This window comes from Lutjanus erythropterus, chromosome 10 (genome assembly GCF_056507025.1).
Source record: "Lutjanus erythropterus isolate fLutEry1 chromosome 10, fLutEry1.hap2, whole genome shotgun sequence".
Taxonomy (NCBI): domain Eukaryota; kingdom Metazoa; phylum Chordata; class Actinopteri; order Lutjaniformes; family Lutjanidae; genus Lutjanus; species Lutjanus erythropterus.
The window spans coordinates 28,152,868-28,177,057 of record NC_139326.1 but is presented as its reverse complement, the minus strand read 5'-3'; the positions used below and the strand labels follow the sequence as shown (position 1 = coordinate 28,177,057).

The following is a 24,190-nucleotide window of genomic DNA, read 5'->3' as shown; positions in this document are numbered from 1 at the left end:
TCCCAACCAAATGTTTTCTGTCCCCAAACGTATCCAGATTTTAGCAATGGCGTTGCCACATATTAAAACACAATCCTTTGAATAATGTGTGCAGCAAAGAAACAACAAGTAAAACCCAGTACTTGTTTGGAGGTTGCCAAGGAGATGTTCAGTCAACAAAGCAGAGCTCCTCGCTTTCATGGTTGTGTTAGAAAAAACAATATAAGTCATGTGTGAGTTGTTGGGTCGTCAGGACTGTATCGAAAGCCTCCGAAAAGACCTGGTCGACCTTCAAGGAGCGATTCTGGACGTGTTTTCTAGAACCGGACCAGTCCGCTTCTCCTCCTGGAAGTTCCCCGATAAACTCTCCTGTGACCTGGACATGGTGGCTCTGCTGGAGCAGTATGACTTCATGGATGGAGAGGATACATTCAACCAGCACTCACATATCGTGTTATTGGAGCTGGTGATTGACAGGTATGGAGGATAAAAATATATTGCCGAGCTGGTGGTGAAGGTGCTGAGGTGATTTTAATATTGAGAAATACATTTATGAGATTTATAAAGCTGCAGTCATTACCTAATCAATTATTAACCAATCAAGCAACTACTTTGCTAACTGATTAATCGATTTGAGTCGGGGATTTTTTAAGCAAAAGTCAAAATCCTCATTTCAGCTTCGTGGATATGAATATTTCCTGTTTTTTTTTACTTTACTACTTTATCACTCATTCTTTTCTTCCCATACTTGACATTCTTCAGATGCTGTAACAAGTGAATGTCCCTTGTGTGAATCGATAAAGTTTATCTTATTAAAACTCAATAAGGATTTATTCAAAAGAAAGCATAAAGCACAGCCTAACATGTAAAAACATTAACAAACTATTATTAAAGACTAAACCAGGACTTTTCTTTTTTTTCTGTCTCCTCTCCCTGAACAAGACTGCTGCTTCTTGTTCAAAGCTTCAACACTTATGTTGAGCAGATCAGGTGGAGCCACAGAAGAGAACAAAGTGCACAGAGAGGATGCCTGTCAGTTGGTCTTGTGGTCAGAAACTACTGGAGTAATTTAGCTCAGTTCACAAACACTAAGGTAGGAAAAGTGCTTTATTTAAAGGAACAGTTCACCCCAAAATTCTCAATACATATTTTTCACCTTAGATAGTTTTGGTGTGAGTTGCAGAGTTTTTGGTAATATCAGCCATAGAGATGTCTGCCTTCTATTAAATATAATGGAACTAGATGGCACTCATGGCTTGTGGTGCTCAAAGTACCATAAAATACATTTGAAAGGGAAGGGAAACTGTGAAACTGGGAGTAAAACAAACTATTATCTGTGTAAATTAAAGGCAGTTGGAATCGACAGTGATCCTTACAACTTACCAAAGACACAGTGATACATGGACATGGACGTATTGCCAGGAAACAGGTTTATGGTATATAACTTAAGATATGATTTTCCCCCAGAATCCAACAAACCTGACACAAAATGGCAAATCCACAAATCCATGTTGCAGTGCCAGTTTCTGGGAAGTGCAGTGATCCATTTACTTTTCTTCTTGCTCTCGTCAGTTCAATCTTTGTGTGTTTTCTTGGCATTCAAGCTGAACACAATCGCTGCCACTCTGAGCCAAGACTGGCATCTCTACGGCTGATAATCTCCAAAACTGAGCTACTCACACCAAAATAATCTAAACGGATAAATGGCACTACAGATATAAGGGAAAATATGTAATTTTTGATTTTGGGGTGAACTGTCCCTTTAAGTCAAGATACAATAATTATAGAGAATGCTAAAAGATTGACAGAGTACTGATGGGTCTAATTACTTTTCTTTTTTCTTTAGGGGACCCACAAGGACATCAAGAAACAGACAAAGGCAAAGACATTTGACAATGATGAGACAGAGTCAGTGTCATCTGTCTCCCACCAAATGAGCTCAAGGAATGACTGTTGCTCATCTGCCCGGTCCTCAACAAGATCCTTTAAGTTTTTGTCACAGACTCATGTCCCCTCCAGTCCTACCCACAGCACCCCATGCTCTCCTAAAGGTGAAAGCATTAATGTAGGCTGCCAGACATTTGAATCGTCTCTGGTTCCCTGCGATGCATGTCATCAAGTGCAGTCCAGTTTGAGAAAAACAGGGAAAGCTCTGGTAGGACTGTTTCAGAGCGAGGGCCTGCCTTCGTCTCTGCAGCCACTCTTAATAGCTATGGAGGACACACTGGAGCTGGGACATATGACAGCAGGTGATGTCGCCCAGTGGGCCAACGAGCAGCTCAGAGACATGCGCCGGCTGACCAAACATCTTGAAGATGTGCAGGGTACAATTCAGCCACTTAAAGATAGACTACAGACAGCAGAAACAGAGTGGGACAGATTCAGGTCTCAGCTGGGAAAAACACACAAAGAGTTTAAACAAGAGGTTGAAAAACACCAAGCAAACATTGTCCAGCTGGAGTTTTCTCTGCACAAAGCTGAGAGATCCATGAAGGTGACAGAACAGCAACTACAAGAGGAGCAACAACAGCACAAGAGAGGTACACAAAACATTATGAGACACTGAGCACAGACATGTAAAAGCCCCCCCAGCCCTCCTTTAGAGGAGCATAACCCGATTGAAAGAGACACACTGTGTCTTTGTAGTCATTTTGTGTCTCTTTGTAGTTGTTTTGTGGCTCTTTGAAGACATATGATTGACTTTTGCAAAGAAGTCACCTTGGATCCGTAGCCCTGTGGCAGAAAATTTGCAAATAAATATGATGGAAGCTCCGTGAGATCACACTTACTAATATATGTTTAATATTTTGTAACAGAAACTCTGTCCTTGGAGGAGAGTAATTCCAGACTGAAAGAGAAAGTAGCAGCACAGCATGATGCATTGCAAGCACTTGGTAAGAACACGTAAGACTTAGTTTCCCATCATGCCACTTTCTTATAATTTTCATGATTTGCAGAATTATGCAAAATAAATGTGTCTTAGTTACACACAAAAAATAATCTGATTTTACATGTGATTTTTATTTTGTGGTAGAAAGTGAAAAGAATGTGCTGCAGGAGAAAGTGAGGACCTTGCAAATAGAAGAAGAGGCCTGTTGTAAACTACAGCAGAGGATCCAGCATTTGGAGAGTCAGATCTCTGAAACTCAACTCTGTCTTGACAAAGAGAGCGCCAAGTACCACAGCGCCTGTCGCCAGCAGGAGGTCAGTGTCATGACAAGCACCGGGTTGTTTGTTGTTTTCAGCTGGAGACTGTCTCACCCCCATCTCTTTTTTTGTCGTTGTGTATCTAGTCAATGCAGGCGAAGCAGAAATCTTTGTTGGAGAGAGTTAATGCTCTTGATGAAGAGTGTGAAGAGCTGCAGAGGCAACTGGGAGAGGGGGAGGAGAGACAGGTCGATCTACACAGTCAGCTGCAACAGATGTCAGAGGAGAAAGAACATGTGCAGGCTCAGCTCACTCAACAGCAGGTATATTTGAATTATTTAGTACCCAATACACACCATTCAGTGATAAAGACTTTAAAGGGATAGTTTGGATTCTGAAGCGAGGTTGTATGTGGTATTTATCTATAGTCAGTGTACTACCTACGGGTGATGACTTAAGGCACACCTCCAAACTGGAGAAAGGAGTACTGGCATGGAAGCTAACCAGAGTACTGCTGTGGACAGGGTTAGCAACAAAATGTATTGTAACCAGCTAAAAATAATCAATATCAGTTTAGCAATATGTATTATCTGCATGTTTAAAAATGAAAATAGTCCAAATAGTGAAATTGAGCCATAGACTGTATTTAAAATAGGTTGAACTCCTATTTAATATACAGTCTATGGTTGAAGTGAGTTGTTTCCTTCACCTCCTCCTCCTCAGACTTGTGGAAGCTCAGGCAGGCTGCAGAACGCTGCAGGAGGGCAAGATGAGTGCAACATTATAATGTGACAATAACAAGTGAAACTGACACAATTATTCTGGCTCTAAATTTCAAAGGAGGACATGGCAACTGAGACATTGTGCTATTGTCAGAGAAGCAAGTATTTTAACTTTTTCAACTGTTTCCGTAATATCCGAAGGCACATCATGGTAATTTCATGATTTATTACAGTAAGTATACCCAAGTATACACTTTATTTTTTAATATTTTCACCACTTTCTGATGGGAAACTGAAGTTATATCGCTCATTAAATCGCTCTATCCTCGCCACCAGACTTCTTTGACAAAAACAGCAATTTTACCTTGCAAAACACTTTTCTGTTGCTTGCCAACCACTGCCTTGATCAGTTAGTTTGTTTGCATTATTGTGTAAGTTCTGTGCTTTAAACACCTTGCCCCAATTCATTAAAAAGTTAATGAAATTAAAGTTCAAGACAAGACAAGAGGTAAAATTAGTGTTTTTGTTAAAGGAGTTTGGTGGCAGGAATAGAACAATTTAATGAGCATTATAACTTCAATTTCACATCAGGAAAGGCTGTCTAATGGCAAGGTATGTCTGTGAAAATATTCTAAATATAGTGTACAGTTCAAGCTTTCAAATATTTAAAAATGCTAGACAAGTGTTATAAATATTCTTGAGTTGAGTACTTACATTATCTAAACTATTCCCAACAATGTTCAAATGCAGAGAAATCTGCAATTTATATAAGGTAATACTGTATTATATCCGTTGCTAGCTGGATGTGAGTTGCTATAACTTACAGCAAAACATGAGATATGTCCGGATAATTCAGAGTGTGAGGGAGGAAAAAATACGCTGACTACAGATAAGTGCTTCATACAACCCCACTTCAAAATATCCTAGCTATTCTTTTTTACCATAGTAGAAATATATATTTTCATAGTTTAGCATAGTTCAGTGTGATGCTTCTTTCCAACAGGACCTGTGTTTAGAGCTCCAGAAGGTGAAGCAGACACTAGAAACACACGTAGGCGAGCTGAAGAACAGCGAGGCTGAGCTGCAGGAGTATGTTCAAACTTTGAGGCAGAGGGAGAGGCTGCTGGTGGCTTTCCCAGAGCTCAGCCCTCTGGCTCAGGCCCAACCACAGAGTAGGCAATCATTTAATATTTGTCTGTAGAATATTATCATATTTATCATATTTGGTGAGTATCATCATTGCAACAGCAACTCTTTCTTTGTAAAACACACTGAACCATACAGAGGCCCACAGAGACACGTCAGAAAAAAATTATGGTGATTCATTTTCTAAGTCTAATCTAACGTCTTTCTCTTCTGTGTTTATGACTTATGAACAGATGATAAAAAGGTTTCTAAGTTCTTTAATTTTTTTTTCAGCTATGAAATAGGTGGGGAAATAGTTAAAACAAAAACGTTCTCAGGATCATTTTTCTAAGTCATGTTTTTTTCCACCTGTGAATACAGCGTTATTAGTGTTTGTTGTTGTAATACTCATTTTGACCACAAGAGGCTGAAGTGTACCACTACCTCTTTGTCAAAACCAGACTAAAACCTTTCATGTTTTTTTCGAGCTAGCAAAATTTGGCTTTGAATTTTGAACAGTTGGTTTTTTTCACCCTTTTTCACACAAATCACCAGAAATTTTATTCTCCTGCCCTCAGGGCTTCCAGAGACCCACATGAGTTACTTGGAATAATGAAACTGTAAATCTCATATCCAGTTGTTTATTTTCCAAATGCTTCTTTTTTGAATACTGCAGTTATGTTGTAAGTGTTAACAAGGTGTTTACTGCATATTTTACAGGTACGGGAAACCTGCTTTTGGACATGGAGCAACAATTGCAGGCAAATAGTCTTCGTATAAAAGTTTTGGAGAAGGAAAATATGACCCTGCACAGCAGCCTTGTGAAACTGAGGGAAAAAACACAAACTGATTCAAACAGGGTAGGTTGTAATGTTGTAAAACAGGTGAATTGATGTGTATTACATGTGAATAAACTTTGAAAAAGTACATTCAACTGCAACATGTCAGTTTTGTGTATATTATTGTGTATTATTATGTGAAAATTATATTAAAACTGCGCATTTTTTTCAATAGGAAGCCTCACCTCAGCAGACACAGGGCCTGTCTTTGCCCAGCACACCAACAAAAACAGAACAAAATCACCTGACACAATTGCAGAAGAGTCCATTGTAAGTTAGACTGATATAAATGTTTCTTTCCAACAAAGATAGCATGAAGCATACATTTTTATAAATGTTTCATCATCACACTGTGTTTGTATTATTTTCTCTCCTTTGTCCCACAGGCAGAGCAACAGTGCAGCACAGCTTGGATCCAGTAACAGACAGAATAAAGCAGGATTGGGGGAAAGTGGTCTGCAGTCATCTGGGTCAGAGGATCGTGTGTCCTCCGCTGCTGCCTCCCCCTCCTCCCTACAGCTTCACCTTCAAACTCTCCACCTCTACTCCAGCTCCACTGCGGCTAAAAGCCAGACAAAAACATGCAGCGGTTCTCTCATCTCTCACTCCGGGAGCTCCAATCAGAGGAGAAAATAGACAGAAGACAGTTTTGAGAGAAAGAACACAGTTTTGTATAACAACCACATGGAACATAAAAGATACGTTCCATACATGAAAGGGATACTTCAGATCTGAGGTACTTACACACAGTCATTGTATTACCTACAGTAGATGGCAATCGGTAAGCCCCCAGTTTGGAGAAGCAGCAGGAGTACTGGTGTACAAAACTAAGCAATGTACTTTTGCTACCTAAAACAATCCATATCAGTTTAAGTATATGCTTTATTTAGAATATTTTAATTGCTTTTCTGACAGGAAACCAGATATCACTCTGTCCAAAGCAAACAGACTAGCAAAAACACCCATTTTAACTCATGCAGTATGCACTCAAAAAATAACTCTGACTGAATTAGAATTAAAAACATTTTCATGTGATTAAATTGCTTTCTTGCAGCATCGAGTCAACTTAATTTGCTTGGGTTGGATCAACTTCCTTTATTAGTATAATGTTACTACCTAAAATAGTTGACCAACCCTAGTAAATTAGGCTGGACCCAACCCAAGAAAATTTGAATGAAAAAAAGTACATTGCTTAGCTTCCTACACTGGTAAGGACCTCATACTACCACACATGAAAAAACCCGAGCTGTTCGTTTAATATGCTATGTTGTTTTATTGTACATTATACCACACTGACACTAATTTTACATTGCCATTGTGCCATTATGTACATTTATGGCAGATTAAACTGTACCACTGCATCTGTCATAATGTTAAGTTGGATGTATATTTAATAAACGTATTGTGTCTACATAAAACGGACTGTCATTTTACTGCTATTAAAAGAGGGAGTTTATGATGGCTGCATGTTAGGTTTCTGGATATATGATCTGCTTCTCAAACAAACCCTAATGTCAAACCTTCACAGCAGATGAGTCACATGGTTCTGAGTAAATGAACAGTGTGCACAACCTTGAATGTCGCACAATGAGACGTGTTGATAGCTTTGTGAGTGCTATCTCTCAAAGGGTGGCAAGTCAGAGATTCCATGGAAACACAAGTGCTTGCAGGATGCATGCTCTGCTGAATAACCACAGACATTTATTTCAGACAATCTGTCAGTAAATCCTCAGCAAGATGAAGACCACACATTCTGCAGATCATCGCGGGCTCTCGTTTTTTTTTTGTTTTTTTTTTGTATTTTCAACACACATCATGAGGTTTCGCAGCGGTAATTTGAGATGTCAAGTGCTCAGTTGTGTAATATGAGACTAATAAGGAGCCCAAGAGACTGAGCTTGTGTCAGAGCTGCTCAAGTCAAACACATCTTGTATTTGTTCTTGTGTCTGTTTTATAAACACAACAAATAATGAGTAATAAGTAACTAGCTGCATTGATGTCACTTATCATCTTTACTCTGATCTCTCATCAGTTCTATCTGAATGAACACCTGATCTATTGTTTCATTCACTAAACGACAGCTAATGACCTGAGGGTTAATCCCTAAATTGGGTTAACTATACAATTGTCTCATCAAGCATGTAATGGAAGTTAGTCTTAAGCTCTTTCACTCTGTGGCACAGATGCCAGTGAGTATTACATCAGCAATACACTTAACTATGACCAGGAGTCATTTACATTTATGCAGCTTTGTACTTCTAGTCCACTGCATTGAGGCATACAGACACTACAGGTAAATAGGGTAAAGAAAATGGTCATGGTTGGTGCTGTGCTCCAGTATTTCAGCAGTTTTCTAAGTCTCCTAATGTTTCTTGTCTGTCCCCCAGTGTCTATGTATGTGTGTGGGAATGGTCTCCCTCTCTCACTCTCCTAGCTCTGCTCATCTGCCCACCTGGTCATCATTTTCAGTCAGCACACTTGTCTGATATCAACTCATAACCTCTCCACTACAAAATCCCTGAAACTACAGCCAGTCCTTGCCAGACCATAATTCTACACATGGTTAGTTTATGTGTCACACTTCAGTCGTGAGCTGAGTTTATTCTGTCTGACTAGTTAGTCTGCTTGCTTGTACATCTTCAGCCAACTCTTCTGGTCCGCCTGCCTGCCTGTTTATTCTGCCAAGCCCATTGGCCAGCTCTCCACCCTCAGATTCCCTTTACCAAGACTCAGCCAGCCATTTCTTCAAATCTCAGACTTGTTTTCACCTTTACCTCTTTGTCTGCATCTACAGTTCAGCCTGTAACCACAGACAAAAACTTTCCCTGTTGAATACTTACATGAAGACAAGTTATTTTTCGTATTGCAAGTTTTCTGAAACTGCATGTGGTAAACATGCAAATGATTCATTATTGAAATAAAATATGCATCAAAAGCAGAATCTAAACTAGAGTTGCAAATTTTAAGCACTTTCCATAACTGATTGGTAAAATGAACAATCAAACAATTAATCGTTATTAAAAGACAGAAAAAAATTCCTTAAACAATGCTAAATACATTTCCCTGTCAATCAAAGCTTTATATGCACAGCAACAGATTGCGTATTTTCTGACAGCAATACATAGCCTATGAAACATATAAAGACATAAAGGCCTGCATATGAAACACATATGCTTGAATATCAGATAAATTTGCAGTACGTAAAAATAATCTGTTATATTTCAGATCTTTGTTTGATAGTAGATTGAATACATTTCACTTGACTGGTCAAATTCTTTACAACCAATTAGTCAATTATCCCAAATCTAAACTAAACACCTAAATGTGTATTTTGGATCTTTTCTTTACACTGGTCTGAAAGAACACAAGTAAAATAGCCCCATATCTCTTTGTATTAGTTTTTGAAGTCCACCTCCAGTCATGTTTTAAACAATGTAAAATGCTCTGCAAGAAGTAATTGTGTCTGATCCCCCCCGAAATAAGTTCAAATACCTTGTTAAATGGTTTACATATAGCTCTACACTTACCTTCCTGCCCCTACCCCTCAACATCTGCACCTATCTGTAATGATACATATAGCACCGCCCCCTTACTAACAGGACTGGTTGCTTAGGTTTATGACATCATATACTTGATCTGTCTGAATCTGTTTTTTGAGACTGCCCTTGCTCACTACAGTTTCGAAGCAAGAAATGCTCAAACATGGTGTTTACTGCTGATTTCACTCCTGATATGTCTTGTTGAACATAAATAACACCACATGGCCATGTTAACAATATTAAAAATGTGATTTTCATGGGAGGGGTCTTTAAATAAAAATGTGTGGATGAGTGATCATTAATACAAGTCTGTAATTTAGCATTTTTTGTGTCTATTATAGTCTTTTTTCTTCTTCTTCTTCTTCTTGTAAATATTTAGGTCTGTTATTTGTTGGTTGTTTATGACTGAAAAAAACAAACAAACCAATGCTGGCTGTATTCTAGTACTTATTCTACAATCTGGACTAAACACGACAATAGCACCCTGTTCACTCTTCAACTAAAAGTGACTGTGAGGATCACGAATGTATTATAAACTCTGCAGGGTGTGATTCCCTGTGGTGATACTGCAGTCAGATGATTCCACACTTTAGATTTTTGTAAATGCTGCTTCAAAACATTTATTTTTCATTTATAACACAGTCTTTTGCATTTTATACAGACATACACATTAACATAAAGATTCAAGAACGTAATGTGCAAATACAGAGTACAATACTATTCAGAGGTAAGAAAAAGAATTGGATCATTTATAACTGTGCATCCTGGCACAAAAAAGACAGAAAGAGGTGAGAAAATGTTCAGCTTCAAAAAAAAAAAAAAAAGAAAGCACCGCAGTATCAACATCTGTTGCTGGCCCTGACATCAAAAGCAAAATTGTGACACAAAAATTACCAGATAATATATTTCAATGTGCAAAGTTGTACAAAACTCTCTTAGACCTGACTCCTTTTCAAAATTATGCCAAAACACCTCCTGCTGTACATTCTCTTCCATGTTTGGTTTAATAATTAGAAAGCATTAAGTCCTGTGTAAGAGTTTTTATCTAACAGACAAATAAATTAAACAACTAAATCATCGGTCTGCATTGTTTCCAACATGTTTAAGGCCATTGGTTTCTTATGTAACACATGCAAACACAAACTGAAATGACTAAAAACATCTTTTTTATTTCCCTATAAAATAAAAAGTACCTCACTTACTGACACTGTTGTTTACAAGTGTTGGCTGTGGGAATGTTCTCTGTATAATATGTGACTGTTCTCACATGTGTGCCTTTCTCTAATCTGGGTCAGGCTGCAGACTGGCGACAGGGACTGCTGCAAATCTGCTGGGATTATACGGAGGCCTCAGAGAGATGAAGCGCATCCCTGGTTTAACATAACAACCAACGTCTGCCTGCCCACCAACATACCCTGTGTGTGAAGACTCCCATTCAGTAGATTTGTGCTTGACTTATATATCCAATAATCTAATTATCTCTTATCAGGAAATCAGTCATATGACAATAAAAGGTCAATAATCTATGTGCTTTGATTTCTAATCTCATGCCAACAAGGAAAAAGGGGAGAGGGCTGCTGTGAGAAAAAGACTGCACAAGAACGAGATCAGTGACACAAAAAAGATCAGGGTCATGGGAGGGGATTTAGGAGATTAAGTGAGTCACTGAAGTGTTGTTCAGCTACTTAAAAAGTGAACACAAATTCCTGATAGAGACTAATGTAAAATATATATATATAACACAGATATAGTGACACTCAAAAATGACAGTGGCAGAGAAAGGAAAGAGAAGAAGCTAATAAGATCAGTATAAAAGCAAAATATCAATAGCAATAATAGAAAAATAAATACATATGTTAAACGACTATACTTTGGGCAGTCTATGAATACCAAAAGGAGGAGATGGACTAAGGGGATCCATATGATATGAGCCTGTAGTTTCTCCTGAGGCTCTGGGGAGAAGAATTTGAGAAAAAGGCAAAAATGTAAACTTGCAAAAGTCTGTGCATTCCTCTGCTTAATTGAAAAAAAACATGCAACACATGAATGCTCAATATGCTCAAAATGATATCTTATATCCAAAATGCAGTGGGTTGTCTTCCACGTCGTTGAAGGGCAACATTGGTATTTTTCAACTCGGACCCTATTTTGTGTCTAAGTGACTAACTGGGACAACAATTTTTGACATTGGTCCAGTATTGAGTGAGACCGCCACAAGTGTCAGCAGATAAACAGGCGGCAATGTAATCCTTGTGGGTAACTCCACCCCATCAAGTCCACTAAAAGTGCTTGTTTTGCCACTGATAGGCTCAGATTGTTATTTTAACTGACTGACAACACTAAGGTAAGGATCCCTACAGAGATGGACTGTTTTTTAAAGAGTAAGATTTGGTCTGTTAAACCAGAAAAGGCTGTTAGATCACTCATGACAAAGCCACAGGACTCCCTTTGCAGAGAAGATAATTTTATCAATGCCATTCAAACTCAACAGAACCCAAATAAAACTCACCAAAACCCATCTTGGTTCGCCTTTCCACTGTTCCAAGAATCACCAGCTCTGGTTTGATTGAAACAAACCCTTTTTTCACTGCCTTAGATCTGAAAATATCAAGAGCACGAAGGAGGTTGGACACCAGTGAAGCTGGTGGAGGAACCTGAGTTGGTGATTGTTGGAGCAGTAGAAAGAAGAGCCAAGATGGGTTTGGTGTTTTTGGTTTCATCTTGTTTCTGTCGAGTTTAAATTTGGCATGTTTTACAAAGATAAAATTACTCTTTCTGTAAATGGAGTCCGGTCAGTTTGATGAGAGCAATAAATCAGCCGTTTGTGGTTACACAAAAAGGATCTGACTCTTTAACAAATATGTCTGTTTCTGTGAGAATTATACCTTGCCATTGTTGACAAAGGCAAAACTCAAGGAGTCCAGACAAACCAGACCCATACATGACACGCTTGTCTCAAATGTAACTGCTGTGAACTACGGACATTTCATTTCCTATAAATTCTTTTCAGTAAAAGTCCCCTGGTGTTTCATTATTTTAAAGCATTTAATAAGAAGCAGCCAAAATGAAATGTTGTTTTCATCAGCAGCAACTTAAAAAATCTCCACATGAAAAAGTAAAATAAAGCAGATGCCTAAAAGCACAAACAGCGATGCAGGAGAGAAAATGAAACATTAAACCACAGATTCAGTTAGAAACTGCAAAAGTACTGAGAGCTGAACACACAGAGTAACGCTCCGCTATGCTTGTGAAGCACATGGAGGAGGAGAGAGAGAAACACAACCGGCCGCTCGCACACTGAGCAGAAATGAAACAAGTGCACATAAATTAGGTAAATAATAAAATATTTGGTTTCACTTCAACTGGATGTACTTTGATGGTGTACAGTTGCCCGTAAGGATTACACTGTAGCTTGGTTTCACTTCGCTGAAGCGCTCTCCCTCAATACCGGACCAATTTCAAAATTTACTCCTACTATTAGTCACTTAGACACAAAACCATGTGAAAATAGGGTCCAGGTGTAAAAATGACCCTTTAACAACGAGAGGAGTTTCTGTGAATGTTGGTTTTCCAGCTCCAGATCAGTATTAACATTTAAAAAATCATCCACTGAGTGTACTTGACTAAAAGTGCAGTTTATCACAAAAAAGCACCGAATATAGCCTATAATAACAAGGATTCTGACAAAGGTTGCAAGAGAAGAGCTGGTCTTAAAGGATATAACACAACTTTGATGCCAGTGGTTTACAGGACAGTATTAAAGCTCTCTACTGTGCCTTCGAGTATTACAAGATATACAAATAAGCTTCACAACGAGACAGAGAGCGTGCATCCCACCCTGTGGTGTGCTAACATTTGCAGAGCAACGAGTACAGACTGTGGCAGGCCGGTCACACGCTAAAGGGAGTGAGATACAGAGAGTACACAAGTAATAGTACAGCGTATGAGTGGGAGACAACAGATAATACCAGGCAGTAGTACTGACTATGTTTGGTCACAAATCATCTCTTTCCTGCGTACTCGTCAGCTGTCGAGTCAGTGGATGGGCTGATGTGTGGCGCCGAGTCCACTTGTCCTTCAGGTTGGACGTTCTGAACTGTCTCTACTAGGCTGCCGCTGGGAAGAACCACATACCGGGCGGCCATGTCTTTGTGCTGCAGCTCTCGCATGCCTTCCTTACTGTGCCAGATCCCGTAGCCAAAATACACAAAGAGACCTGGGAAAGGGAGAGGGTGAAACATTTGTGACTGAAATAATGCCATGTTCAGGTTACTTTATTTGTACCTGTAGATTATTCTGGTTTGTAGTTTAGTAATCCATCTCGTCACACATATTTAGTCCCAGACAATAGACAAACATAATAAAAGTATAAAAGTCTCCAGTAATTAGGGCTTAAAAAGAGAAAAATAACAGTCAAAAACCACCAAAATAAATACGATAACATAAAATGCAGGTTAAAAAAAATAAATAAATGAACAGCATCTGTGCTTTGTTGCTACAACTTGTTTATCTGAGTGATGGCAGCTATTTTTATACTGCTTTGTTTTACATCATGGGACTGCAAACCTCCACCTAGTAGGAAGAAGCTGAAATTCACTGTGCAAAGGACGGGAGCTGTGATTTATCATGGAGCTGGTTAAGATGTGAATCACCAATCAACCTACCAGACCATTTAACATTTGATTCAGAGAGTTTCTGTTCTTTGTAGATAGGTTTCCAAACCATGGCGCCAAACAAAAAGATAAAATCGATCCAATATAAAAGCCCAACAGAATACAGTCATCATGGTTTTGTCAATGTGGACACTTTTTTTTTATTTTGGTTTGTGTTCTCAATGGCTTTCATATTATCCTCGGTCAAAATGAACATATTTGCATTCTAAAAACCCATAAACTGTTATTATATATTTACTTGATCTTTTTGTTGCTAGTGGCATAGCAGTGCTTATAGATAAATGTTGAAGTCAGCATCCTACCATGCTCACAATGACAAAGGCAAGACATAACGTTGGGGGGACTGTGTTTTAGGAGTTGCATGTTTTGTTAAAAAGGTGCACAATATGACCAGTGATGCGATCTAAAAGGGTTAAAAAGCATTTTTCATTTAGTCTTGACTTTCAAGAGGTATTATGTTTATAATGTTCACCATCATGCTAGCATGCTACCATCAGTAAACACAAATTATAGCCGAGGCAGATGGGAGTGTCAGTAATTTTCCCCCCTTACTGACGGGGCACTAATAGACAAATTTAGGACAAATTTCAATTTCAGCCTGATGATGTCAGATGATCACCACTGTTAATACAATTAATTCTGAGAAGGGTGTGAATTTGTGTACCAAGTTTCATGATAATCAATGAAATTGTTGTTGATGTACAACATTCTGCACCGATATGATATAAGAGCCATGGGTAAAAAAATCATTTCAGAAGCCCTCATCATGTTTAAAGCTTTACATTTACTACAGTCAATGAAATCCAGTACTTTTATCGATTTGTATTTACTCTTTAGTGTAAAAATGTGTACTTTGCTTTAACTCCACCCTAACAAATAAATTAAATTGAAGAATTCTTACACTTTTTTCATTCAATGGCATTTATGCAAGGTAATTGGCTATTTCTTTCTCCAGGGAAACGAAAGCAGCACAGCCCAGGGCCCTGTCAAGTGTAATACTCCGTGTGTGTGCATCTTGTTAACTTGCTGCAGTCTGACAGTCGTGTTTAAATGGTTTACTGGTGCAGAGAAGCCTTAAGCTAATGCAGCTAATCACGTTTCCCCAGTGATCCCCAAGACAGGGCATTAACACTATCTGACCACCATATACAGCCTCAGAGGGCTGCTGACAAAAAGAGAAAATGTTCTCTGTTTCCTCAGAGGACAGAAAATGTTTGTTTAATCTGATGATGCAACACTTATGTACATTAAGTTCACCAACATCAGACAGGCAGATGTTTTATTCAAAGTACTTCCTGAGATAACGTTCATTTGGGCTCTGTGCATTAGTCTTGCTTACACTAACAGGCTTTCTGTGGGCTTCAGCAAGTTAACTTTTAAGACTTTTTTAAGACTTTAATAATTTAAGATCTATTTCACATCCATACTGGCAAAACACATTTTAGTCAGAACCAGAGAACACTGTCTGAAGCACCTCCAGTGTGTAGTGCGCTAATTCTTTTCCAAAAAGTAACAAGTATTATATATAATCCAATAATTTTTTAAGACCTGTCAAAATTGTATCTAAAACGATTTCAGGCCTACATTCAGATTATTGGATTTTAGACTTTAGGGAAAAAAAAAATATTTGTTTTGCAAGAATATGTCTCAGAAACTATACAAAAGGGTTGTAGTTGTTTTTTTTTTTCCAAAGTATATTTTCTGGGGGCGGGTTGCCTTATGTGACAGAGACGGCTGAAGTGAGGACAGGAAAGGAGGCAGAGTGAGTGGGGATACATGCAGCAAAGGGCCACAAGCTCGAATTGCGGCCATGGCCACAGTTCAGGACTGACAGCCTCAACATTTGGGGCACAGGAGCTACCAACTGAGCTGTTGAGGCACTCCTGAGTAGTAGTGCTTTTTAAGCCATTTTGTTTTCTGGCTAAGTTCTGGCGCATTCGGTCTTACCTATAGCAATCCATACAGTGAATCGAACCCAGGTCAGAGGGCTGAGTTTCATCATGAGGAACACATTAATGAGGATGCTGGCAGCTGGAGTCAATGGAACCAAAGGAACCTATTCAACAAAACACCAGTCAAACATCAATCAATGTAGTTTTCATGACAGTTGGGTTCAAATAAATGTATACATTTAATTGAAATTAATTGTTTAGTTGAACATAATTAAACTGTATGTTGCTGGTACAACCTAAATGTGAAAGAGCAGCATTCATTCGCTATATATTGGGAGTACTCAGTGATACGACCTTTCTGGGCTGAGATTCACAAAGCAGTATACTTAACAAAGTATACTTAACACTGATCTGCACTTTATTTTTACATGCAGCAAAGGAGGACACAGAGAACAAAGTAGGTTCAGACTTGAGTCTTCATTTTAAGTATTTCCATTAAAGTCATTGCAGGGCTGTACAAACAGTGAAAAATGAGCAAGCATTTCAGTTCTAAACTTGATTCTGAATTTGGTTTGAAATTTTTCAGTTTTTCACATTGTGCATGTGCAACATTCAACAACATGCAGAATAATTTAATGCTTTCCTCATTTCCTCATCTGTTGGGCAATTATTAACTATATCACATTTTACTTCCACATTCTTTTAGCTTATTCATACGCCTCACACTTTAACTGTTTGTATTTATTATTAAGGTTTGGATTTTTTCTTAAAACTATACTGCAGCCTTTATTATGTTTTTCACACAATTTTGCCACTTTTACGTAAGTTTATTTACATCGTAAACGTATTTCCAAGGTTGAATGACTGAATGAATGAATGACTAGTCAGTGACCTAGAGCCTGATTAAACACACAAGCCCTAGATCATTGACCAGGTCCACCTGTAAAGTAACAATACAATATGGATGGAAACATTTGCAGTTTTGCACATTTTTTGCTGTCTGTACAGCCCCGCAATGAATTTAATAGAAATATTTAAAATCTCAAGACTCGAGTCTGAACCTTCCTTCTGAGTCATCCGTTGCAGCATATGTAACTTTTTCACTCACTGCACCAGAGACGAAGACAAAAAAGAATTAAAAAATAAACCCATAAAGGAGCTCACCTGGAATGTCTTGCTGTTGGTCTGAGGCTCATGAATCCAGATGAGCGCCAGGCTAACGACAAAAGCTAAGCTAAAGATCACCAGCAGCATTGTGAAGCTCCAGGTTGGCAGCTGCAGCTGTTTGGTTCCAAATTCAAGCACAGCACAGAGAGACACAGAGCTCACGATCAGAGTCAGCACGCAGAAGGCCACCACCTCACCCGGCTCGCAGTCCCCCATCAGCCTTCCCAGGTACGGCTCCCAGTAGGCCTTCAGCTGCCCCACCCCACGCCGCTCTCTCGTCTTCTGCCTTTCCACCAACTGGAGCTTGTCAGAGAAAGACTCGTACTGCTTCAGCTCCCCACTGTCCTCAGTGATGGTCTGAGACTCTGAGGGAGCAGGTGAGGGCTCAGCGTTAGGGTTGGGGGACATGGAAGCTGACCCCTTGCAGCTGGTTTTCTCCGGCTGGAATCGCAGCACAATAACACTTGACGCCACGAAGGTGTATGCCAGGAGGGTACCGATGGACAGGAACTGAACCAAGGCCTCCAGGTCAAAGATGAGAGCCATGGTGGCCATGAGGATCCCAAACACCAGTATAGCATTGACAGGGACTTTGGTGACAGGATTGACCCGTGCAAAAATGCGAAAGAACAGCCCATCCTCTGCCATGGCGTACACAATCCGAGGGAGGGAGAAGAGATTACAGAGCAGCACAGTGTTCATGGCTAGAAATGGGAACAGAGAGCCATTATCAGAACACAAGTCAAAATATAGGACTTTGCAGCCTATAACTGCCAGTTAAATTCTACTTCTTAATTGACTCATCCTAAGTCATGTCCCTTTCACTCTGTGTTCCAATAACATTTGAACAAACTTAGTACCCATTGGAACCCAGATCAACTTTACCCTTTCCTGCTGCTATTCTCATCTATGTTGAAAATAAGATCAAACAGAAAGGCAAACTCCCTACCCTTCCAGTGGACCACCATGGCACCTCAATTTGTATGAAAAAAGGTTATAATAACCTTATAAAATATTTTTTGGATTCCATTAGAATATGAATTACACATATGATGTTTGTGAATTTCAAAGATAACTTTACAAGTCAAGAAAGTTGCAAAGCCTTTGAAGTATCAGACTGTTATCAGATACGTAATTAGAAAGACTACACAACCAGAAGTTGCGTAAGTGACATCATGATTTTCTCCTTAACGTGACCCGCTGAAACTACGATTCCTGTGTACTTTCGTACCAGGATGTAGTCACATGAACAATGATTCTTGCTTGTTCTTTCGGTTCCTGGCTGATAAAAGGACCAGAAATCACTGGATAAAACACTTCAGGAAAGATAATATTACAAGGGGCAATGAGGTTGGTGTTAATCATGTATATTGTTGGAGACAAGAGATGTAGTTGCCCAAATGACTTCACACAAAACTGAACTAAACTGAGGTAAGGTCCCCATGGGGAACACAGGGCGGGGCTTGACATTGCCTCTCTAGGTTTGTGTATGATGAAAAGAAGACCAAATAGAGAGGCAAAGTCCCTCCACTTCCAGTGTACCACCATGGGACACAAGAAGTCAAGACAGTTACAGTTTTACAGTAGAAAGGCTACAAACCCAAAAGTTGTGCAAACGACATCATGACTTTCTCTGTCCACAAGTTAATGTTAGCTGCTGAGGCTACAATGCCTTGTGTTCATACCGGTCACATAAGCAACTTGCTTGCTCTTTCCCTTCCTGGCTAATATAAGGGCCACTGGATAAAACACATACTAAGAGTTCATTCAGTAGAGTGCAGATCCCCGCTAGAGCAACAAATGGTGAAGCACCTATTGCAACGCCTCTCTCATCATCATCCCAGCTTATGCCTCGCAGGAATAATCAAGTATCTATAAAAGATTGTGATTAATCATCAGAGTTCTTTTAACTATCTTAAAAGTTTGGTTTTTTTTTCACCATAGACAACCCTAGCACATAGCATATCTAAGCACAGGAGGGAAGTTCAATGATGTTTCACTGGGTACTAAGCTTGTTCAACTGTTATTGAAGCACATAACAGGACTTAGGCATGGTCAATTAAAGGTGGACACTCACCACAGATGGATCCAATTGCCACAACAATTCCAGCCCAGCTGTAACCACGGCGGAAGAAAGCATCAGCCAGCGCTGAGTTGGGGTCCAGCGTGTGCCAGGGAACCATAAGTGTGAGCACTGTGGAGACCAGGATGTAAGCTGTCGCTGCCAGTCCAAGAGAGATGGCCGTGGCGATGGGAACAGCTTTCTGTGGGTTCTTTGCCTCCTCACTTGAAGATGCAATGACATCGAAGCCCACAAATGCGTAGAAGCAAGTGGCTGAGCCTGCCAGTATTCCACAGAGGCCAAAAGGTGCAAAACCTCCTTCTTTCTGGCTCCAGTTGGCTGGTTCAGCCAGCATAAAGCCAAAGACCAGGATGAAGACAATGACACCCATGCTGATAACGGAGAAGATGTGGTTGAGGTAAGAGGACACTTGAACTCCAAAGGAAATAAAGAACGAGGCGACGACTAGAATCCCTGCTGCAAGGATGTCGGGGTAATGAGCAAGAAAGGGCACGTTCCACTGCATAATGTGCGTCTCCGTGAAGTTTTGGATGGCGTGGTTAAAAATGGAGTCCAGATAGCCACTCCAGGCACGTGCTACAGCAGCGCCACCAATCATGTTCTCCAGAATCACATTCCAACCAATGAGAAAGGCCCAGATCTCTCCCACAGAGACGTAGGTAAACATGTAGGCAGATCCTGTTTTGGGGATGCGTGCTCCAAACTCAGCATAACAAAAGGCAGCCAGTAGAGATGCGATACCTGCAATCAGGAAGGATATGATGACAGCGGGACCAACCATGTCTTTAGCCACCGTTCCAGTCAGGACATAAAGTCCAGAGCCCACCATGCCCCCAACTCCCAGGAGCGTAAGGTCCAGGGTGGAGAGGCAGCGTTTCAGCGACGTGCTCATCATGTCGTCATCCAGCGTCTTGAGTCGGTTCAGTCTCTGACAGAGCCGCACCGCTGGGGTGCAGCCACTTGGACAGGTAGCCATAGCTATAGAGTTAGACAGGCCAGCTGGGCAGGATGGTGTTGAGACGGTCACACTGGATCCATTACCTGTCTATGAAGCTGACCTGCAAGACAGGACGTACACATCAGAACAGGAAAAGCTGCTGCAGGTTCATGTGGTCTGACTTGATGAGTGACATACAGAAGAAACAGAATCAGGGTCAAAGTTAAAGGCATAATGTGCAACATTTTCCTACAAAAAAACAATGTAGAGATTTAAAGGGGCAGTTCACCCAAAAATCAAAAGTAAGTTTTTAAAAGTCTTTCCCCTAACATGTCTACCTTCTCTCCAATATAGTAGAGCTACATAGCACTTGGCTTGTGGTGATCCAAAAATAAATAAAAAAATAAAAAATTGAAAAATTCAAAACCACTGTCTCTTTCCTAAACTTATGCTTGTTCTGACCTTGTGTGCAGTTGCCTATAGGAACTGTAGTTCTGGTAGATTCTGCTTCTGAAAGAAAGTAGTTTATACATGAAACTGCTCACAACAAGGTCTGGTATGGTTTTGAATTTTCCAAATGTATTTTTTTGGTGATTTGAGCACCACAGTCCATGTGCCATTTAGTCTTATTATAGTGGAGAGAATGCAGACATCTCTATGGCTGACATCTCCAAAACTCTGCAGCTCATCAAAAATTTCTAAATGGATAAACAGCACTACAGGCCAGGAGAAAAATATGTATTTTTCATTTTGCGGTGAACTGTCCCTTTAACGCCCTGGAAAGAAGACACAACAGTAAACTCTTTCTGTTGCATTTATGGACACCTTGGACAAATCCAACTCGTTCTATCTTTGATGCACTTTATGTTCACATTTTTATCTTAGAAGAAGAAGAAGAAGAAGAAGAAGGTATACTTTACTAGTCCTTATCAAGGAAATTCATTTTTTTCCACTCTGGTGTTGAAAAACAACATGCATACAGATTTTGATGTTTCTGATGTGATGATGTGTTTGCAACATAATTTTTATTTTAACTGAAAGAAGCTATTAAAATCATGATGGTGTGACATTTGTTGTGGTCTGTACTGAACAAACATGTTTTCTGACATCTAGAGAAGAAGGTTTGCAGACCAGAGCATCTCTGAGGCACAACAGTACTTCATATATAATGCTGTTTTGTCATACATTTTACCTTTATCAAAAAATGGCAGCTTCTGTGATTTGGATATCGTGCTTGGCTATATTGTGGTTTTGATGAATTGTGCAGCCCTTCTCAAGGGCATCTCAACCGTGCCCAGGAGGTGAATTGGCACCTTTCCAGCTACCAGTCCACACTTTGTACTGGCTGGCCATGCTTGACAGGGCGAGGTCTGATGTTTGGCTCAAAGCATTTTACACAGAACTGGTAAACACATAGGTCAACACATATGAAGAACCAATCAATACTAAGCCAATTTGGACACAGAATTGCTTGGCCTTTATATTTAAGGAAATTATCTTTTCATCCTTGCAGTGATGAAAACAATGGTGACATTAAATGTTCAGAATTACATTTACAACTATTTAATTCATCTAACATTAAAGGAACAGTTCACCACCAAATCACCAAATCAAAAACACATATTTCTTCTCAAGCCTGTAGTGTAGTGCTATTTATCCATCAAGATAGTTTTGATGTTAGTTGCAGAGATTTGCAGGTATTGGCTGTAAAGATGTATGCCTGTAAGAGCCCAAGTTGATCTCAAGTGTCCTCCTATGTCCAAAACCCAAAGATGTTCAGTTTGCTGTCATAAGAAAAGTAAAGAACCCAAGAAATATTCACATTTGAGAAGAGGAAATCATAAAAAATAAATAAATAACACAAGATGATTAATCCACTATCAAAATAATTGGTGATTAATATAATAATTGATTAATAATCGATTAATCATTGCAGCCCTACCTCATACCACATATTTGTGTCTGGCCTACTGCAGCCTTACTGATATTTTACGTTGCCCCCATGAAAAATAATTGCCCATCCCTAATCTAAATGACACTGAGAAACAAATATGCACGTTTGTGAAGCTCTGGTGATAGTTATTATAATGAAATAAGAAGTTGGTTAAATAGGATCTCCTGAATTATTGTCCTAGTCCTGTAGTAGTTTTATCCTATAAAAGAAATTAAAAATAATCCCTAATCAGCTAAGATGTATTCTGTCTGGCTGTTAAGCACTTTTAATTCATTTATCTTATCTAGATTTTGCACTGAGGCCTTAATGTGGCCCTGAGCTCTCATCATCCCTCAGCACAGGACCAGTCCACGTCACCTCAGAGGCGTCCTGAGAGCTGGTGCGGAAAAATAAACGCTTTCATACAGTCACGATACATGATATAATTCATTTGTGTGACTTCCAACAAAATGTTTAGCTTTTTTATCAGTAAGAAACAGTCTTCATCCCTCTGCCCGGGCGGTGCAACATCCTATTCTTGCCCTCAGCAGCAGGCATATGGCGACAACAGGATGCCTCCGTTATAATTACGTAACGCTGCTTTATTCCCCTCTAGAAATAAAACCACGTTCAGCCATAAAAGTGTACGACACGTTTACACTGACGACAGTTTCATCTCATGAGCACATATGGCACCGCGCAGGGGAACAGACGACGAGCCGAATAAGCGTTGTTTTAATGCCGACTAAATTATTTATAACAAAATGGAAACAGACGCAAAAAAAAGGATCGTTAGTGCGTTGCACTTCATCTCTCCTGCTGGAAACGCAGGACGACGCTCGTGAGGCAGGTGTTTTATTTACCAGAAATTCCCCGTGCAACCACAAACAGAGAAATGGCAGGAATAATACAATAAATATAATAATCTCTTTACCGTTGTTGTTGTTCAGGGTCTGTCATGTGTGCTGCAGGTCTACTTGTGTTGGAAGTTGCCGGTGTGAATCGTCTGTGTCTGCTGATGGAGCAGCAGAAGGTGCGCCGAGGAATAAAACCAACATGCAGCCTGGACTGCTTCTTAAAGGGACAGACACCTTTATATCATCCTGCTGCTGAAAGGAAGGGCTTCCCCCCCGAGCCCCACCCAGATTACAGTGAAACAGGAGATTATCCAGATCCGGTGGGTCTCTGAGGGGTCCTTGAGTCAGTGGCTGAATATAAATGTGAATATATTTGAGAGTCATGTACAAAATAAGTAGTTTAAGTAGGCCTGAATAAAAATCAGCCAGCAGTGGAAGTATTCAGATCATTTACTTAAGAGTACTTTAATACCACACTGAAAAAATAATTAATAAGCAATGGTGGGAGAACTACTCCAGTTTTTTTTATAAGTGAAGCTACCAATGCCACACTCTATTATCAGTAAAAGTTATGAATTCAGACTTTTACTCAAAAGGATAGTTGACCCAGAAATTAAAATTCAGTCATTATCTGCACACCCTCATGCAGATTGAATGTCGGGTTGAGTTTCTTAGTCCACAAAACACTACTGGAGTTTTAGAGTAAAACAGTGTTGCAGGATCTCCCAAACAATGGAGGTGAATGGAGACCAGATTTCGAATGTAACAAACAAAAAAACAAAATGCCTCCGTACAGGTTGTCTGGTGTAATACGAGCTTCCTACAGTCCCAACATGCCAAGCAGACTTCAGAGATGTCATTTACACCGTGTTTTTAGCCTGAATATTCACTGTAGATCTTTAACTTGGAGCCACATCTCATGCACACTGTCTGAACTGGGTGTGCGTGGTGTGATGGTGTGTGAACTGCATGTTAGGGATTAAGGAGACTTTGATTTGCCAGACAAGCAATGTAGAGGCATTTTAATGTTTTGTTTTGTTTTGTTTTTTTCATAGTTTTTTCCCTTTGTAAACTGGTTTCCATTCACTTACATTATTTGGGAGACTGTGAAACTCGAGCAGAGTTTTGTGGACTGAAAAACTAAACCCAACTTTGAATCAGGATGAGAGAGTAGATAATGACTGAATTTTCATTTTTGGGTGAACTATCCCTTTAAGTAAAAATAAAAGTATTAGCATCCAAATATATTTAAAGTACCTGAAGTAAAATTACACATTATGCTGTATGATCTATTTCA

General features: G+C 39.6%; 2 protein-coding genes across 2 annotated transcripts; one reads left to right on the top strand and one right to left on the bottom strand.

Annotated features, from left to right (window-relative positions):
- Nucleotides 1–44: 44 nt before the first annotated feature.
- On the top strand, nt 45–6,794 carry ccdc157 (coiled-coil domain containing 157). The gene is made up of 10 exons (XM_084728910.1): nt 45–456; nt 922–1,072; nt 1,826–2,519; nt 2,796–2,873; nt 3,014–3,183; nt 3,273–3,449; nt 4,852–5,020; nt 5,694–5,833; nt 5,988–6,082; nt 6,199–6,794. The coding sequence occupies exons 1-10, from the start codon at nt 209–211 to the stop codon at nt 6,446–6,448; spliced, it is 2,172 nt and encodes a 723-aa protein (XP_084585036.1). The 5' UTR covers nt 45–208; the 3' UTR covers nt 6,449–6,794.
- A 5,456-nt stretch (nt 6,795–12,250) lies between these two features.
- slc7a4 (solute carrier family 7 member 4) lies at nt 12,251–23,178 on the bottom strand. Its single transcript, XM_084728907.1, has 5 exons — nt 22,971–23,178; nt 19,161–20,224; nt 17,081–17,787; nt 15,972–16,080; nt 12,251–13,567 (listed from the first exon to the last, which is right to left on the bottom strand). Exons 2-5 carry the CDS (start codon nt 20,140–20,142, stop codon nt 13,353–13,355), a joined length of 2,013 nt encoding a protein of 670 aa, XP_084585033.1. The 5' UTR covers nt 20,143–20,224; nt 22,971–23,178; the 3' UTR covers nt 12,251–13,352.
- Between the last annotated feature and the right edge of the window lie 1,012 nt (nt 23,179–24,190).

Bases quoted from the DNA above. Each gene is read 5' to 3' on its own strand.
- slc7a4 (XM_084728907.1), bottom strand. From the start codon at position 20,142: ATGGCTACCTGTCCAAGTGGCTGCACCCCAGCGGTGCGGCTCTGTCAG. The intron at 17,788-19,160 runs GTGAGTGTCCAC...TCCCATTTCTAG, and splicing joins GGCAATTGGATCCATCTGTG to CCATGAACACTGTGCTGCTC. The intron at 16,081-17,080 runs GTGAGCTCCTTT...TTTGTTGAATAG, and splicing joins CCAACAGCAAGACATTCCAG to GTTCCTTTGGTTCCATTGAC.
- ccdc157 (XM_084728910.1), top strand. From the start codon at position 209: ATGTGTGAGTTGTTGGGTCGTCAGGACTGTATCGAAAGCCTCCGAAAA. The intron at 3,450-4,851 runs GTATATTTGAAT...TCTTTCCAACAG, and splicing joins CTCAGCTCACTCAACAGCAG to GACCTGTGTTTAGAGCTCCA. The intron at 5,834-5,987 runs GTAGGTTGTAAT...TTTTTTCAATAG, and splicing joins CACAAACTGATTCAAACAGG to GAAGCCTCACCTCAGCAGAC.